The sequence below is a fragment of the Halyomorpha halys genome, unplaced genomic scaffold, assembly GCF_000696795.3.
Source record: "Halyomorpha halys isolate HHAL.00 unplaced genomic scaffold, Hhal_1.1 Scaffold210.1, whole genome shotgun sequence".
Taxonomy (NCBI): domain Eukaryota; kingdom Metazoa; phylum Arthropoda; class Insecta; order Hemiptera; family Pentatomidae; genus Halyomorpha; species Halyomorpha halys.
The window spans coordinates 461,196-480,115 of record NW_027113191.1 but is presented as its reverse complement, the minus strand read 5'-3'; the positions used below and the strand labels follow the sequence as shown (position 1 = coordinate 480,115).

At 36.9% G+C, this 18,920-nt stretch overlaps 2 protein-coding genes and 1 long non-coding RNA gene across 3 annotated transcripts in view; 2 read left to right on the top strand and 1 right to left on the bottom strand.

The window, feature by feature from the left end:
* LOC106679599 (ankyrin repeat and SOCS box protein 3) overlaps positions 1 to 7,889 on the top strand; it is a 17,650-nt gene extending 9,761 nt beyond the window's left edge. The window contains exon 3 of the mRNA XM_014418849.3: positions 6,909 to 7,889. Within this exon, the coding sequence (XP_014274335.1) occupies positions 6,956 to 7,651 (696 nt within the window). The 5' untranslated portion in view covers positions 6,909 to 6,955 and the 3' untranslated portion in view covers positions 7,652 to 7,889. The remainder of the gene's footprint in view (positions 1 to 6,908) is intronic.
* The window catches only part of LOC106679600 (uncharacterized), a 43,290-nt gene that overhangs the window by 5,539 nt on the left and 18,831 nt on the right, over positions 1 to 18,920 (bottom strand). The window lies entirely within an intron of this gene.
* LOC106679597 (uncharacterized) overlaps positions 15,428 to 18,920 on the top strand; it is a 41,851-nt gene continuing 38,358 nt past the window's right edge. Inside the window, exon 1 of the mRNA XM_014418843.3 lies at positions 15,428 to 15,508. The gene's annotated coding sequence lies outside the window, so the exon portion shown is untranslated. The remainder of the gene's footprint in view (positions 15,509 to 18,920) is intronic.

Here is an 18,920-nt window from a genome sequence, read left to right as displayed (position 1 = left end):
TATATATATATTATGATAGAGATTGAAGTGAGAGGTAAATTCGAGCTGACTCAGAGGTAGGGGCGATAACAATTATAGACTTGCTATAATAATAATGTTCTCTCTTTCATTTGGCAGAGTTGTCGTGGATTAAATTAGGTCTGTTATTGACCTTCAAGGCGTGTTGATGCTCTAACCCATCTTCAGCTCTTTATCTTAATTTGGCTATATTCCATTTAATTTAACTATCTTATTAATCCCCTGAGTGAGAATTTATTTTGCTTGCTAATATTTTTACTTGTGAGGATAATTCACTCTAATCAAACCCTATATTGTTATTACAAATAAAATTGAGTTTACTTACTTTTTTTTATAAGATAACATAAGCTCTACTTGGGCTTTTGGTTCCCCCAATATAAGTTATATACAAAACGGAACTAGTCTTCATTCCACCCCGCCATTTCTCAATTAATTAGAAATTCTTTGTTAAACAGATGTACTCAAACATTAGATAGAAACTTCTATCGATTTTATGTAATGGAATTATCCGAATATTTTTATGATAAATTTAATTCTTCATAGTTTCAAAAGAACATTTCATCAATGATTTATTTATTTTCTAAAATTAAATGATTTAACGAAATCAAAAAAAAAAAAAATCGAAGAGTCCTATTGATCCTTAAAAGGTTTAGTTATTTTAAGTTTTTTCATGCCATTTTCCGAGCCTTCATAATTTTAGCTTTAATGGAAGCAATTTATAGAAATTGTATGGGCTCAATAGACAATTTATATCCCTGCATCAAGATGTGTAAAAAAAACAAAACAGGAAATTACCCATAGGCCTCCATTCAATGTGCCTAATTCCTTCAATTAAACTAATTGTGGTCAAAATATATATCTAATTTATTTTAAGGATTGAGAGCAGAGCAAGGTTATTGTGTCGGTCCACGAATATAACCACCAATTATTATTTAATTAATAATGGCATTCCATTATTTGATTTATTTGAGAATGTTTGTTTGTTTAATTTAATTACAAAAGGTTAAGTAAGTTTCTACATCAGGTATAGTTGATATTAGACATAAATAATTTGAATGTGATCTGATAATTCTTTGATAGTTATTAAATTGACTTTGGTTCCAATAAAGGTTAACAATTACAAAAGGTTAAGTAAGTTTCTACATCAGGTATAGTTGATATTAGACATAAATAATTTGAATGTGATCTGATAATTCTTTGATAGTTATTAAATTGACTTTGGTTCCAATAAAGGTTAACAATTACAAAAGGTTAAGTAAGTTTCTCTATCAGGTATAGTTGATATTGAATACAAAAACATATACATTTTATGAGTACCTTTTGCATCCACAAGTAAATCAAAAAGGGTTTCTGTTTTTTTTTTTTTTACAAAAATCATCCATTGCTACCGCTAAAGTTTTGGAAACCCTGAGAAGAGGAAAGAGTGACTCTTGGAAACAAAGATGGCATTATATGACTCAATGGTCTCCTCAGTTCTCATATATGCATCCCAAGTTTGGAGCCTTAGATATCTGGATGCTATCGAAATTTTTCAAATGGAATTTATTAAATACCTATATGGATGGCCCAAGAATACCCCAACCCATATAGTTCGACTCGAGACAGGTAGAAGTCCATTAAGTTCAAAAGTAATTACAAAAGATCTTCAACTACTGGTCCAAACTGTCATTAATATCAGAAAAGAGAGTCCCGAGACTAAGGATGTTAGATGCAGAAAACCCTGACGTAGAATACAACTGGGTCTCACAACTCAATATGATAGTTCATATGAAACCGGAGTATTAAGGCATAAAGGAGATGTTCTTGAAAAGATCTTGAACCACAGATTCTAAAATGACATCTGTTCAGGCCAGAGACTGAACCTAAAAGATTTTAAGTTTAAATGGTGACACATGTTTAAATAACAAATGGCCGTTTAGAAAAACAAGGGGAACCAGCCCTAGTAGGGATAATCCCACAAAGTTGAATTCTGCAGATGCCACCAAGAACCGACCCCACTGTTATGAGCGCTAGGCGAAGGATGCCCAGGACGAGTATGGCAATGGCGGCACCCAGCACGGAGGCCAGCCCATCCCAGCAGATCCAACAGGTGACATCTATCCATATTGAGTTCCTGCCACTCATTTCAAGTAAGGGAGCATCTTACATCTGTCATTAATCAAAAACCGTGACTCACATCACCAGTGTCTCATCTCAGCGATGGCACCCATAGTCCAAATTGGATCTAACTCACTAACACTATTATTATTTTTTTTTTGGCTTACCAATTTCTCTACCAGCTGCGTTATTTTTGTTTTCCTCAATATATATTACTTTCTTATCAATAATTATGTTTTTTATAGATAAATCCCAAATTAGATTTATTGTTTATTTCTAATACATTCTCATGTTAAGGCAATGCCTGGGAACAATTCCCCATTAGGCATTGCCGGAGAGCAAGTCCCTTCAGAGTAATACTGTTTTATTGCGGGCGGTTCTCAACCGGCGATATACGATTGTTCCCAAAGCTAGCGGACCTGTTTTACGGACTATGGGGCGGTCATTTGCTTTCATAACGCGTACTTGTTTCTCACGTATCAACCTCTCTCGTACTTTTGCCCATGTCTCTTGGCGCTGCGCCCTTGTCTGATAAAGTTTCGCTCTGAGGTCGTTGTTGTTAGTGGTAATGAGGTCTCCCCTATCGCACGCCTTTGTCCGATTACTATCTCTACGGGTGATAACCCAGTGGCTGCGTGTATAGTATTGTTGTATGCTATAACTGCGCCCGGCATGCAATCGTATGGCTCGAGATTCCGCCCTAACTTGAGCAACCGGAGGTGTTCCCCTAGCGTGTTGTGCAATCGTTCAACCGCGCCCCTGCCCTTGATGTGATGGGGAGTGTTGAATCTCCAGGTAATGCCCAATATTTTGCTCTCGTTGCGAATTAGTGCATTGTCAAATTCCCTACCGCAATCCGATGTGATTTCGTCCGGTACCCCATAGGTTGCACACCATTGGAGGCTAACTCATATGTAAAATTAAAAATAATAGGTAACCTTAAAATACCAAAGGTAGTAAAAGGTAAGACACAACACGAATTACTTTTCTTTCTTACACAGTAATGCACTACTAATTCACATTTTATTTCTGTTTTTAGAGGGTTCGGAAAGAAAAAAGACCATTGGAGGATCCCCTCCCTGGGGTCTTCGCTTCGATAGGGTAGGCCATCGCGATTTTACTTAATGGGTCAACTGCTGTTAGCCAAGACTGTTTCTCATTGGAGTATATGTCCACTTGGACCGATTGTAAGGGTTCGAGTGTGGTGGGTGTGGTCGCCTGTTCGGCTACTGGGGGTCGGCGATCGTAATTGGCCTGTTGACAAATGACGCACGCCGCGACATAATCACCAGTGCGCCTCATGGATTTCCAGAAGTATAGCCGTTTCAGAGCACGCAATGTTTCCTCTATACCCCTGTGATTCGTTTTACCCGCGTGGTGGTCGGCGACAAGTTTACGTTGCGCCTCCGGATCGGCGATCGTTTCTTCCTGTTGTAGACATCTGGTTAAAGAATACCCCACCCCTACTCGCTATTGTCTCCACAATCTTTTTAGTTTGTCTACTATTATCTTATTTCCCACGTACACGTGACAACTACGACCGGGTCTCGCGAATTCCGTAAATAAATTTTCCAATTCATTTTCCTCTATTGTAGCGGGTGTGCGGATCAATATAGTCGATAGGCCCTCGTAAACACTAGCCCTTGTTTCCGTCCCGGCAGCCTACTTGGATTTGATAACAATTTGAAACTTTTTATCGTTGACGATTTCATCAATTTCCGGAAGTTCCGCGGGTCTGTCTGTCGGTGTTGCGTTCCCGTCTGATTCGTTCTGGACTAATGGAATTTCCGGGCCGCTCTCCGCCCAATCGCGTAGATACCTCAGCGCAAATGGTTCGACAGGTGCTTCCTCGTCCTCGATCGCGTTCACCACTAGGTCTCGCGATAACCAATCGGCCACTACATTTTCGACGCCCTTCTTGTGCACAATGTGGAAGTTATATGCCGCGAGCCTTTCCTTCCATCGCGATACTCTTGCTGATGATTCTTTTAATGATCCGAGGTGAAGGAGAGGTTTATGGTCTGTTACAAGTTCGAACTTTCGCCGTAAACGTATGGCCTAAAATACTCTACAGCCCACACAACTGCTAAAAGTTCGCGTTCAATCGCGCTGTATCTTTGTTCAGCCGAATTTAACTTTCGTCCCGCATAGACGATAGGTTTTTCGCCCTCTTCATAATACTGCGCCAAAACAGCCACAATAGGTAACTCGCTAGCGTCTGTAGTTACCTTAAATGGTCTATGGAAATCGGGGAAGGCTAGTAAAGGACGCGTTGTTAGGATCTTCCGGAATTCCTCGATACTAGCGACCTGTTCAGGGCCTAAGGAGAATCGTTTTCCTTTCTTTAAAATTTCGCAAAGCGGATGCGTATTTGCCGCAATCCCTGGGATGAACTTGCGGTAATAATTAATCATACCCAAGAATCTCCTCACTCCGCGGATATTCCTTGGTAAAGGTGCGTCTTGAATCGCTTTCACACGTTCCCTATCTGGTTGTACCCCTTTTTGCGACACCACATGTCCCAAGAACCGGATTTCGCTATGCCCAAATTTAGATTTTTCTCCGTCTACCGTCTATGCCAGGGGCCTTTCCCATCTGAAGGCTTCGGCAGATGTCACTGAGCTCTTCTGTCGTTACCGTTGGCACATCAAATGGGGGCAACGACTCTGTCTGCCATAATTCCTCTTGTTCAGGAAACAGAGTAGTAATTATCCTCTGCACAGTCACCGGGCACATGGGCGAGTTCATAGCGCTGGTTTTCAGTTTCTTCATCACTGTGCGGTAGGGTCTTCCCATCGGGTCCTTATCCACTTCATCACAAAGCTCTTTCCAGCAACGTCGCTTACTCGATTTGATAGCTCTCCGGAGTTCTCGCCTCTGATCCTTGTATTCCTCCTGGAATTGCTGAAACAGCGGGCTGCCCCTCGCTCGCTGGTATCTCCTCCTCGCTGCATGGCATCGAGTACGGTGACTGCGATAAGATCGTTCCACCAATAAGCCGGAAGTCTACCGTAACTACATTGGAACGAATCATAGCCGCGTCGCACGCATTGTTCACTAGCCCCATTACCTGTCGAGATTTGTCCTCCGCAGTGCTTGACAAATTACATTGGGTCTCCATCACGATTTGAAACGATTCCCTGTCAAACGTACTGGTTTTCCAGCGAACCGCACACCTCTCACGCCTAATGACCCTGGTTCGCGGTTCCATATTGTGGTCAGGATAGCCTGATGATCACTGTGTGTGTGTACACTTCGCTGACCTGCCAAATAGTAGTTGGCAGGAGGATGTAACTGACAAACGTGAGGCCAATTACCGAGCTCCTTCCTCCTCTCATGAACGTAGGGTCCGACCCAGTATTTGCCAAAACTGCGCGAAGGCTTCAAGCAGGATTTCTCCGCGACGGTTAGTCGACTGACTACCCCACTCCGTCGCCCTAGCATAGCAGCTATACAAGTATAGATGTCGTATCTTAGCCCAGACAAACCCACATGTGGGGTCTTGTGTCACTTCGGTTATGGCCTCTCTGCCGCATGCCCAGATCGCAGCCCTTCCAGTGATGTCAGATATCCAAGCGACGTTTTCCTGATTTTATATTGCTCACTCAGGATGGCCAAGTCAATCCTTAAGTCTTTCACTGTTAGCCAGAGAAGATCTTGAGCTGCTTCACAGTGGTTGAGGTTATGTTGTATGATCCTCATTTTGTAAGTTTTTTCAGCCTCCTTTGCTCTTGTAGGGCATTTATTTCTGCCACAAGAGTGCTCGTTGGCTCCTTTACCGGCGCAAAGTACACAACTAGGATTCCGTGTGCAATCGGAGGCTAAATGTCCCTCTTCGCCACATTTGTGACAACACTTGGTCCTATCAGGACCCTGGCATCTTTTAGTCAAGTGTCCGAATTCCCAACACCGGAAACAGCGTAGGAGTCGAACCTTCTCCCGGATTCGGGTAACCACTAGGACCACTCTGATCTTACCTTCCTTCTGATCCAACGTTGTTCCTTTCTCTGATGCCTTCGTTTTCTCCCTTCTGCGGGCTGGCTCTAGTCGGGATGTCGAGGGTACTGGCTGTTCAGTTAGCCTTATTGCCCTTCCTCTCTTCGATGCCTTCGACTTATTTTTAGTCGCAGTCATCTGCGTTATTTCTTGAGAGAGAGAGAGAGAGAGAGAGAGAGAGAGAGAGAGAGAGAGAGAGGAGTGAGTTCACCAACCTATGTGAATTTTATGGAAATATGGCTGCGGTGGAGATGAAAGAAAAAAATAGTTCTAACTATTATAAAACATTTATCGATTCCTTCGAAAATTAATCCTGGAGAATTTTCTGATTCGATTTCATTCATATTAACTTTGTAATTTGTACTCTTTTTTAATTTCATATTGATTAGTTTTTTAACCCGTGCAGAAAAAAATTAAAAATTGTCTGAACAAAAATAGCTAGATTGTTCTGGAAGTTATGAATAGCTATTACTGAATGTTCTGGAAGTTATGAATAGCTATTACTGAATGTTCTGGAACTTATGAATAGCTATTGTTGATTGTTTTGGAAGTCATAATTAGCTATTGTTGATTGTTCTGAAAGTTATGAATAGCTATAGTTAAAATTATGATCTATGAAGATATATGAAGCTGAAGTTATGTTAGTCACATAACAAAGCCGTATTTCTGCAGGTCGATCTCTGGCTATACATGTTCAAACAATTCCTAAAATTTATCTTCCCTGAATTATTGACAATAATCTATTTTAAAATTAATGTAAAAATTTTCAACTATTAATACTTGGAATTATTTTGTAGGTGAGACAGTCTACTGCCAAGTACGATCCGAAACATCTCAGACAGAGATGACATCAACAAGAAAAAAGAACCTCCCGAAAATTCAAAATGCAGTAGAAAAAGGGCACCGATTGATCGTGAAGCTGTACCTGGACAGAGGGATAGACGTGAACATTGCTGATGAAGACGACAGAACTCCTCTCTACGAAGCCGCGTACTACGGCAAAGACAATGTGGTGGCCCTGCTCATCAGCGAAGGGGCCAACATGTACAAGAAGACGGACCGCGACGGCTGGTGCGCGCTGCACGCGGCGGCGGCGAGGGGCCACGACAAGGTGGTGAAGGTCCTCCTGGAGAACGGCTGCAGCCCCAACGTCAAGAATTTTGACGACAAGACCCCCCTCTTCGAAGCGGCCCACATGGGCCACATGTACATCGTCAAGATACTGGTCGAGAGGGGAGCGGACATCAAGATCAAGACCAAAAGTGGAGGATGGACAGCACTACACGCGGCGTCGACAGGAGGGCACACTGACATCGTCAAGTACCTCTTGGACAAGGGGGCCTTCATCAACGCCAGGAGCGCCGAGTACAAGACGTCGCTCTACGAGGCCTGCTACTGGGGCCACTATCAGACTGCCAAGCTGCTGCTGGGGAAGGGCGCTAGCACCAACGCTAGGACAAAGTTCGGGGAGAGTGTACTAGATGCCGCCACAAACAAAGGCCACCACGATATAGTAGCGCTTCTTACCCAGCCCAAATGATTTTTTTTTTTTAAGAAAAAGAGAATTCCCAATTGATGAGGATTATTAATTTTTTTAAACATGTAAATTTAAAAAATAACAAAAATAAACACAAATATTTAAAAGTTCCTTAAAACAATGTAATCGTTTAATATTTTATAATAACTTTTTATTATTAATGCTGTAAATGCTAAGGGTTTTGTAACATAATGTGCCATAACATAAAGTGTAATCTTGGAAATAAATAATTTTTATCGAGGATGCGTTGTGATTCAGGTGATGTTGTAAGTACCCACACTCAAACACCTGGTTTATTCCAAACCAATGAAGGGTCCAACGCTATGCAATACACAATACATATTTAATGGCTCCAACAATGATATAACAGTATAAATAAACTACACCGATCAAAACCAATTTCGTGCTCGGAAGAAGGAAAAAATCTTTAAGAAGGTTACACGAAGTTAAATTATGTAGATACTAGAAGGAGATTCTGGATTATAATGAAAAAACTAATAACTCCAAGATTACTAGCCAGGAAGAACAGCTTTTGTTTTTAAAGTCGGTAAAGTTAGCTGCAGTTGTTTGGAACAGCCGCTACTTCGGTTACTTTTTAATTTCACTTACCTATTTATGGAACATATCTTTCCTAAATATAGAATATATCTTACCTATATATGAAATATCTTACCTATATATGGAATATATATTTCCTACATATGGACTATATATCTGCGACAAATAGAATATATCTTACCTATATATGAAATATATTTCCTACATATGGACTATATATTTCCAACATATTGAATATATCTTACCCATATATGGAATACATATTTCCTACATATGGAATGTATTGATCTTTTGACAATCCCGGGGATTATTAAGGTGTTAATTCAATAATCGCAGGCGATTTCAACATCAACCTTCTCACAGACACTCCCGATCGATCATACCTAATGGACATAATTTTCACCCTCTATACCTTTATATCGTTCCCTACTAATCCACACATCATACCAAATCCACCGATACCTGACTTAATGTATTTATCATCGATTCTCCGTAGAGATTTTCCTTGTGTCCTCCCAAATTCCCGTGTTCTTTCTTTCCTCCCATTCTCACCCCAAAATTTCTTACAATTTTCCCACCCCAGGCTTACACCAAAGAAAATCAGTTGGCGAAACCTTGATTCCTTAACTATAGAAAACATCGTCGGTCCCTATCTTGATGAACTTTTCATCTTCTTAGAACATATCTATTGACGAAAAAGTCAAATGCCTATCCACGAATCTCATTAAATTTCTAAACCAATAAGCTCCTCTTAAAACATAATAATAAGAGACGAGCATTATTCCACCTTTAAGTCCATCCGGAACCTTACCCAAATATCCTTAAGCTGCGCTATGGAGCAATACTTTCACAACATCCTATCCCAAGCAACTGATCCTAAATCTAAATGGAAAATCCTTAAGAACCTCTGGGTTGTAAGCTCCAAATCCTGGCCATACAACCCTGTCATCTGGAGTGATCTTAACTCTTTCTTTGCTGCCCCTCCTCCTTCAACAACCTTATGAGACCAATCCTCTTTTCACATCCCTGAAATCCCATTTGATCCCAATAACTTTTATTTCTTAAATGTTTCTCCAGTTGATTTAATCTCAGCAGTCCTCAAGTCCAGAACTAACGATTACGGCCCAGACCATATTCCTGTGAAGGTCATAAAACTTTGTCTCCCCACCATTCTTCTTGCCTTTCTAAACATTTATAACTACTCCCTTCAAAATTACATTTTTCTAAGTTTGTAAAAAAGTCCCGGTCCGACCATTGAACAAAGGCCGAATTTCGACCAATATCCATTTAATCCAATCTGGCCAAGCCACTAGAAAGCCACTAGTCCACTCCCAAATTAATGATTTTTTCGAACAAAAAGCTCTCCTTAATACTTTCCAATCAGGTTTTCGCTCTCAACATTCCACAGAATCCGCTTTATTAAAAATATCTACAATGTGCTATAGGCAATCATCTTGTTTCAGTTAACCATAAGATCTTCCTCAGTAAACTTCATAACCTTTCCATGTCAACATAATGTCCTGAAGTGATACCTCAACTTTCTGTCTCATTGTTCTCCAACAGTCATCATTCCGAGAAAATCTCCTTCCTCTCCCCTTCTTCTGACACGAGGTGTTCCTCAAGGGTCCTCACTTTCACCAATCCTTTTTTCTATTTATATTAAAGATCTTCCTGATTCCATTCACAACACACAATACCACCTATATACAGACGGTCTTCAAATTTATCTATCTTTCCATACCTCCGAGATGCTTGAAACCATCCAAAAGATACAAGAAGATATTGATAGTATTAACGCATGGGCGTTAAGCAATGATTTGAAACTGAATGCTGAAAAACCAATTAGACCCTTAATTCCTTCCCTTTCTATCCCCTACCCTTCCTTAACAACCAACCGGTACACATCTATCCTACAATAAAAAACCTTGGAGTCACCTTCGACCAATATTTCTTCTGCAATAATCATATTTCCCAAATCACAAGAAACTCCATAACTGAACTTACACAATTCCAAAGATTTCGTAATTCTATTCCTCAGAACACCAGGCAGTTCCTAGTATCCTCTCTCGTCTTTCCCCACTTCGACTACGGTTCCTTGGTCTATGGAAGGCTATCTGTAGGTCTAGAGTTGAGACTAAAGAGACTCATGAATTGTTTTATAAGGGTTTCCAAGGCACTCTCAAGTCTCCCGCTGCTATACCGAGTTGAAGTGGCTCTATCCAACCACCCGAAGGCAATAACTCCTTGATATTTTCCTATTCCAAGTTCTTAAAATTACCTATATCCTTGATCACCTCACTCTTCGTTCATCTATCCATTCATTAAACACCCGATCCCAACTGACTGATTTATATATGCCCTCCTAGAGAACCACCTTCTTCAACAAATCCTTCGTCATACGTGCAACCTCCTTCTGGAACTCTATCCCTATCTCTATTCACCAATCCTCATCCATTCTTTCCTTTAAACAACACCTATTCCTTTACTTAATGCAAATCCAAACCTCCGCATCATTGTAAACAATACAGTTAAGCAAATATTGATTAACATTATAAATAGTAGTTAAGCCAAGATCTGTAATTTCATTTTGCTCACTGGAAATTTTTGTAAAAAGTGCTTGCCAGAAAAAAATCATAATATATAAACCAGGTATTCATTCTTAGAGGACATATGTCCCAGAATAAAATTATTTTTTCATTTCATTACATTTCAAAAGTAATTTAACGTGCGTAGGGTCTTCGGGATTACGCGGTGATTTGTCTTGCCCTTGTGATATGCTATGATCACCTCTTTGTGTTGTTCATCATTCTGAAGGGTTTCCACCATCTGCTTGGAACGAATGAACCTCTTACCAATCCCTATTTGTTCACTGCCCCGCTTGATTCCCTGACGATGGCATTGTCCACGTAAAGGTGATGAGTTTCTTCTGGCCCTGAAGCATCCTTCAACACTCTACAAATCTGGTCGACCCCCACACCTGGCTGTGACCAAATCGTCGTGATTTTGTTCCTATCATACTCGCCACGCTCAGCTTTGAATAATCCAGTGGTCCTCGTCGTCCATACAATATGTCGCCTCTTTTCGTTTATTATGTCCTCCAGTTCCTCCATATCTACTGGCCTTCCTTCATGTGAGCTCTTGTTATACGAAGATTCCTCCCTATCGTCTTCCTTTACCACATTCTCTTCTTTTTTCTTCTCCCGGTGTCCACTCCCGCAAGAATTGGCTAGAGAAATCTACGGCCTCCTCTTCTAATGCATTCTGTTATTGCTCGAGACAACCAATCGGCTACCACATTTTCTTTTCCTGGTTTATACTTTATGTCCACATTATACTGTGCGAGGAGCTCCTGAACTGCTATATTAAAGTGGAAACACAGAAAAGGTCTGGTTTCGAACTGTAGTGACGACTAAAACACTCAACAAATGTCCAAACTATAAACCCAGACAGGGCTGCTGAGGATGCTATTAGGGCCACTAATTAGTCGGAACTGCTCTAAAAAACTAAGATGGTCGGTCCGTTGCTAGGTGACGCTTCTTAGCAACAATTATCACCCCTAGCAACAGTCTCTATTACTCATTATTACAAACAAATATAATTACACATTTTTCTTTTCAAATAACTAAATCCAAACAAGACAATACAAATAAAAACAAATGCAACCAAACACTAATAAAACTTAATTACTATTTACAATTATTTACATGGTAATTATTTTATATTTACCATAATTATATTATGGTGTTAACATACCGCCCACCAATTTTTGTCTTAGGACAAAAATTTAAGGTTTAATTTACAGTTTTCTGCATTGACTACTCTGAGGAAAGCAATGGGGTTAATTTTGCGGCAGGTCTAACAAAATCCCCCTTCGCTTTTTTTTTGATAGCCTAGGGGATCCAGGAAATATTTCTAAAATTCTCTCTGAATGTCCATTACAATTGAGAGACATTTGATCCTTTCAATAAACTACAATTTAAATCATCTATAAATGCATTGAAGGGCAAGGGAGAATTCCTCGCTGTCCGTTTGAAGTTTCCATTTTCTTTGAAACCAATTTCCTAGTCTGTGCTAGCAAGAGGGCAGCACACAACACTCATAAGGTAGATAGATGTTCTTAATGTTGCTAATTGGATTTTTGTAACTAAACTATACTAAATATGTTTCTATATGACCGTCTACATTGAAATCCTTAATAGATTTTGGCTACATACCCGATTATTGATCCCTAAGCAAATCCCAATATTGCTAGATGGATGTGTTTTCGAGAAAACACGCGCCAGGATATTCAAGTTTAATGTACAAGTAAAAGAGAATTGAAGGATTCCCCATAACCTTTACCTATTACAGATAGAAAAGGACTATACTCACTTAACAAATCATCTTCATAGCTGTTGCAACTAAGAGTTTGCCTTAAATTGACTGATGTATGATACCAAATGAGATTACAACTTCGACAAACAGAAAATATGATTTTCACTTTTGGACAAAACTAATTTAAATTTTGGATATGATATGTTAGGCATTCCCAATGTATTCCAGGATCCCATGGTATTCCCAATTCTTTGATCCATTGTTTATTTCGGTCCGAAAATTAATAAGCTTCTAGTTGCCTGTAATTGAATGAAATTAACAGGTCTGGAGTGTTACTCGTCCATTATTTCAAAGTGGGTTCACCCCATTTAAGTAATTCAATCAACTCTTTCTGAAGTTTGAGGACTTCATCAAAAGCATTCGCTCCAGTTAGGATATTATCCACGTATATGTTATTTATCAGGACGACAGATGGTTTTGGATAGGAGGATCCTTTATCAAGTATCAACAGATGAATTTCACTTATAACTAAGAATGGTAAACAAGATAGCCCAAAAGTAACACGGTTTAATTGATATCCCATCATTGATTCTGAAGAATGAATTTGGAATATAAAATGTCGATAGGGTACATAATTCGGGTTCATTTGTATTTGAAGGAACATTTGGCATATACCTGTGGCTATAACATATGGGTATCATTTACATGCATTACATGCCTCATATCTAATTGGAACTTAGGACCTATTACGAGATGGTCATTCAAGGGACTAAGTTCAGCAGAAAATGAACCATCAAAGACTATTCTAATTTTAAAATGTGAATTGTCTTTAATTACACAATGGTGTGGAAGTAAATATCTAGATGGGGCTGGTGAAACATAATTGCCTTCCAAATACTCCTTAATTATATTGCGATAACTTTCTTTCAGTTCAGACGATTTATTTAAACGATGCTCCAATTTTAGAAAACGATTCAAGGCGGGATTGTAATAATTGCCAAGATTCGGAGGAATTGAATCTTTAAAAGGTAACCGGACAATATATCGGCCACTTGCATCCATTGAATGGGTTTTACGAAAGTGTTCTTCCGCTATGACATTTTGTGGATCAATTTTTACTACTTGGGGAACTGTTTCAATCTCCCAAAATTTCTCTATGAGTCATTGAGCTCATTTGCAAGTTGCAATTGACAGGAGGTCATTAGTGAAACATTTTTCTCCTTTGAATCCATGTTTTGAGTTAAAGACCCTATGATTACCCAACCAAATATTGTTTTGAGAGCATCGGGGTAACCCTCCTGACTTAAACACTCACCCTCTATGAGTTTGTCCGAATAAATCAGCACCCAATAAAAAATCAATGGGACCCGGTTTCCCAAATGTTTTATCAGCCAAGTCATACAGTAGAAGATGTTTGTATATCACATTAGGGATCGGACAAGATGGTATCATCAGTTATCTTTGGAATGATCACAGCATTTGTTTTAAGACGAGGATGGAATGAGTGCTGGGGCACTAAGGTGCAACGCAACTGAAAATTCCCACCTTTTATTGGGTTATCTTCGAAAGCATGCAAAGGCTGCAGGTTAACACCCCGCTCTAAACCATGCAAAGGCTGCAGGTTAACACTCCGCTCTAAACCATGCAAAGGCTGCAGGTTAACACCCCGCTCTAAACCATGCAAAGGCTGCAGGTTAATACTCCGCTTTAAACCATGCAAAGGCTGCAGGTTAACACCCCGCTCTAAACCATGCAAAGGCTGCAGGTTAACACCCCGCTCTAAACCATGCAAAGGCTGCAGGTTAACACCCCGCTCTATACCTAAACTTTGAGCGCAGGCTGAGGCTACAAACGATCGCTGTGATCCATAGTCAATCAAAATTCTTATAGGCAAATATTGTCCATTACGGTCCTCAATTCTAGCTATCGCGGTACCTAATAGGACTAAGACACTGGACAGTGTTTTTTCTTTACTAGGTCAGTAACCGTTAATGAAATAATGTTCCAATTTGATTTTGGTTCATCAAGAAACTTTCAGTTTTTTTGTATATATTTTTCTATTTATATTTTGTTAATTATCATATATGTTGATTCTCTGTTATTAATTTACAGTGTTTTTCTTTTTCTTTTTTAATATTTTAAATGTTTCTTAGTTTCTACCTAATGAAAGTTTGCATAAAATCGATTTCATTATTAGTTATTTTTATTTTAAATGGTATTTTCTCTTTTATTATCTTTGTATATTTCAAACTCACACCGTTTTTTTATATTTACTTATCTTTGTTTTGTCTTGTTCCTTAATAATTAGCTATTAGTTTAATATTTCAAAATTTTTAAATTATTTAAATTAACTTTTGGTTCACCTGGAACTTTTAAGTTCTTTTGTATTATTTCTTTATTTATATTTTGTTGGTTACAAAATATAATTATATTTGAAGTAGTATCATTTTATTTAATTTAAATATTTTAAGCTTACATAAAGCTTTTTTTTCTTTTCATAGAAATTTATATTTTAGTTAGTATTTCTTTCTTTTCTTTTATGAACTAAAAGTTTTACATTTTTGTTGTGTATATTTTTTTATTATTATTACTATTTTTCATTATTTTATATATTGTTTATTATTTTACATATTTGGACGACCCCTTCCGTATGTATCTAGGCTAGAAAAGAGATAAATATATAAATAAAATATTTGATTTTCTCACAATTCATGGGCTTTTAAATCAAATGATATCTCGAAAACTGTTTTGTTGAAAATGATTACTTGCTCCATTCTTTACTGATATTCAATCATTGTTATAAAAAAGAAGAAAAAAAAAAAAAAAACGATGCCGGAGCTCTCTCAGTAAACACTGACGTGGACAAATGGATGTGGTTAGCTGAACCGGGCGGTCCAGTGATAAAAAGAGATCAATTTGCTCCCACTACTCCTCCAGTACTCGCCCTTCATTCATCAATACAACAAGTGCCCAATTTGCATCTTCAAGGTAAATATCTTAAGGTCGCATTAATTTTTGTATACCTTTGAAATGCTTTATAACCGGAGTTCGCATTTTTTGTTATAAAATTGTTTGGTTATACTGTTGTTGTATCTGATTTTCTCATAAACTTCAATTATCACACACACAGATATCTATGTATATAACAGCTGATTGTTTTAATGCATTCATCTAGTTTATTTATTACATTAACTTTTTTAGTGTTGTATACACATGTATACTTTTTGTATTGTTATTTATTATTTTATATTTTTATTTATATATCTGCTAGTTTATATTTGAGAATTATTTTTTGTATAGAACAAATAGTTTACAGAGTATTTCTTGTTTTAAGAGCATTTGATTTTTTTGTATTGTATTTTTGTCGGCTATTACATTCAGTTTACTCTATTTTCATTGTAAACAGGAACAAAATAAAGAGAAGTGAAATAACCGGAAACACAAATATCATCAAATTCAAAGAAATAGTACTACATAATCTATAAATCCAACTTTCATTCTCGATAGTAAACTTATATTTGTGCTATTTTAAATAAAAAATAGACTGTTAAATTTAATCTCGAAGATATAATGTAAATTTGTATATATATAATGTATTGCATTATATTATAATGTATTCTGTAACCATATATCAAAATAAAGAGGATTGAAAATAAAAAAAAAATGTAACCAACAAAATTCGAAACAAAGCAAATCAATAGAAATAAACTATCTTAAAATGGAGATAATTATTGAATCTGATGTTTGGAGAAATTCTTTAATTAATTAAAACACGGAGAGGATAATTATCTATCAATTAGCATTTCCACACAAGGCTAACTGAAAACAAACGTGTGAATGCAACACAAGCACCCTTTGACTTGTGCCCCAAAACTGACACTGAGCAGGTAATTAAGACCAACTTATACCAGCCAAACTAAATAACTCTTTCGGACTCTTAAGCATGCGCGAATAAAACCAGTATTGAGATGATGTGGAATGACCAATTTTTAAGTTATTTCGCGAAAACCCTGAAAGTTCCCGACGGAACCTGTGTTCCGTAGAATCTCGAAGTTGCCGATCTAAAAAAAAATTAAAGAATTAAAAATTTAATTTTTTATCACGTTTTTAAAGGTGGCAGAAAGACCATGTTATAATTTTAAAAAAAATTAAACGATAAAAGAATAGATTTCATAAAAACTAATTTAGAAATTCATCTAGTAGTCTTTTGTAATGTAGTATATGTCACTGACCCATTCATTTACCTTGTTAATATCAATTAATTTATAAATTCAATCAATGTATTTTTATATTTTATCTTGTTTTAATGTTATTTTATTACTAACTGTAAATTTCCATGATATATGAAATGTGACATTCATCCTTTAGTCTTTAAAAAATGTCTCACATTATGTTCTTATCCATCAATATACATATTTTAAATACATTTGTGTACTTATAGTTTCTTATATGTAAAGTTAGGTTTATTTTCATATTTTTTAAATAAGTTTTCATATTTTTTATATCTTAGTCCAGAACTTTGTGATGTCAAACTTAATATTTTATCTCAATAATTTGGCCTACTCCTTAAATATCAGGAATGCTATATAACTATTGAGTGATATGTTTATGCAAAATATCACTTCATTCAAATCTTTAATTTTTTTTTCGACCATCAGTCAAACTTCATCAAAGGGATTATTGAATTATGTGCGGAGATAAGGATACACTGATAAGATGATAAAATTCCTGTTTTTCCTTTAATAGTATAATTCGTATTTGAAGTCGAGATAAACTTTCTACGTTTATTTAAATCGATGCCATACACGTATCATCTAATTCATTGAAGAAGCAATTTTTATTTCAGTTAGCAGGTCATTTTAAATTTATAAATGTTATTACAAATATGTAATGTCTAATATTTTCGTTTTGTGATATATATTTTAAAATTAAAGATAGTCAGAGAGTGGAATTAAATAGTACAAAAGTATAAGGAGCTGTGAGTAATGTCGGTCGTGTACATGAAATATATATTATATGTCGACATTTATAAATAAGAAGTAAACATAGAAAGAACTGTCGCCGAAAAATGGCGTGTATTACAAAAAAACTAAAGTGGGTAAGTTTGTTATACCATTGGGAAAGTAGTAAGCGACCAATAACTGGATCGCGAGGCCAATTTGGGTCGATTGTCGATCGCTGGCAATGACTGGAGTAGAATTCCGTGTTTCGTGAACTTGGAAGCGATTGTAGAAGACTAAACTTTATGGTTTAATGCATTCTGGGAATTTGCAAAGGTCATATATTGCTAGAATTCTGACATTCTGTCACTGTCCACACAGCACAATATATTTTAACTTGAAGAAAATATTGAATATATTTTGCAACACGTGGACTCATTATTATTATCTTAGTCAGGATATAAACCTAATATTATTTCCTTAATTAGAGACATGCAAACTCTGCCTTCCCATTGATGTTAAGGCAACTAAGTAAATTCTAAATCTGTCTTAATCTGTAGCTACTTGGAATTAATAAGTATTGTTAATAATTATCCATCTTCTATTAATTATCCTGGACGTGAGTTTTTTGGCCCTTTAAATAATTATTATTGTTGTTTTTACGTAGGTACGTTATTTTTTTGTGTATCTGTGAACAGCCTAGCTCAAAGACAAAAAGTCGCAAGAAACTGAAATTATATATTTAAGGTAGACTATATGCATGGGATATAACAGAAACTATTCCCGCTAAAATAGACCGACCCGAATTGCAACTTTATGGAACAGAATATTCTTTCGATTTTTTCCAAAACAGATCTAACAATTTTGATAAAAATCAATTATTCAATGAGCAATTTAGTGCTCATTGAAGATAAGTCTTATCCCATTGCAATAGTTTAAGAGGACATAAATGCTAAATTGTCAAAAAATTTCATTTGTCGAAAAAGTACTTTTAAATTTGTTTATTTGAAATAAATAGTCAGTTCTCATTAATGCTAATAATGAACAGTAGATAAATACAAAATATTATGAATAATGGATGGAGGAAAACAAGAACAGATTCGAAACAAATAACATAGTCAGCTTTCTCCTCTTTGCAAGCGTATATTTATATAGCATTTATTATGTAGCATATATTATAAGCATATATTCATTATATTTTGTTATACCGTTGTTTATGCCTTCGTAATATTTTCTTATACTACGGTTTATGGCCTCCTTATATTTTGTTATACTATCGTTTACACCCTCCTTATATTTTGTTACGCTGTTGCCTTGGTTATAATTTGTTATCCTGTTGCCTTGGTTATAATTTGTTATCCTGTTGCCTTGGTTATAATTTGTTATCCTGTTGCCTTGGTTATAATTTGTTATCCTGTAGCCTTGGTTATAATTTGTTATCCTGTTGCCTTGGTTATAAT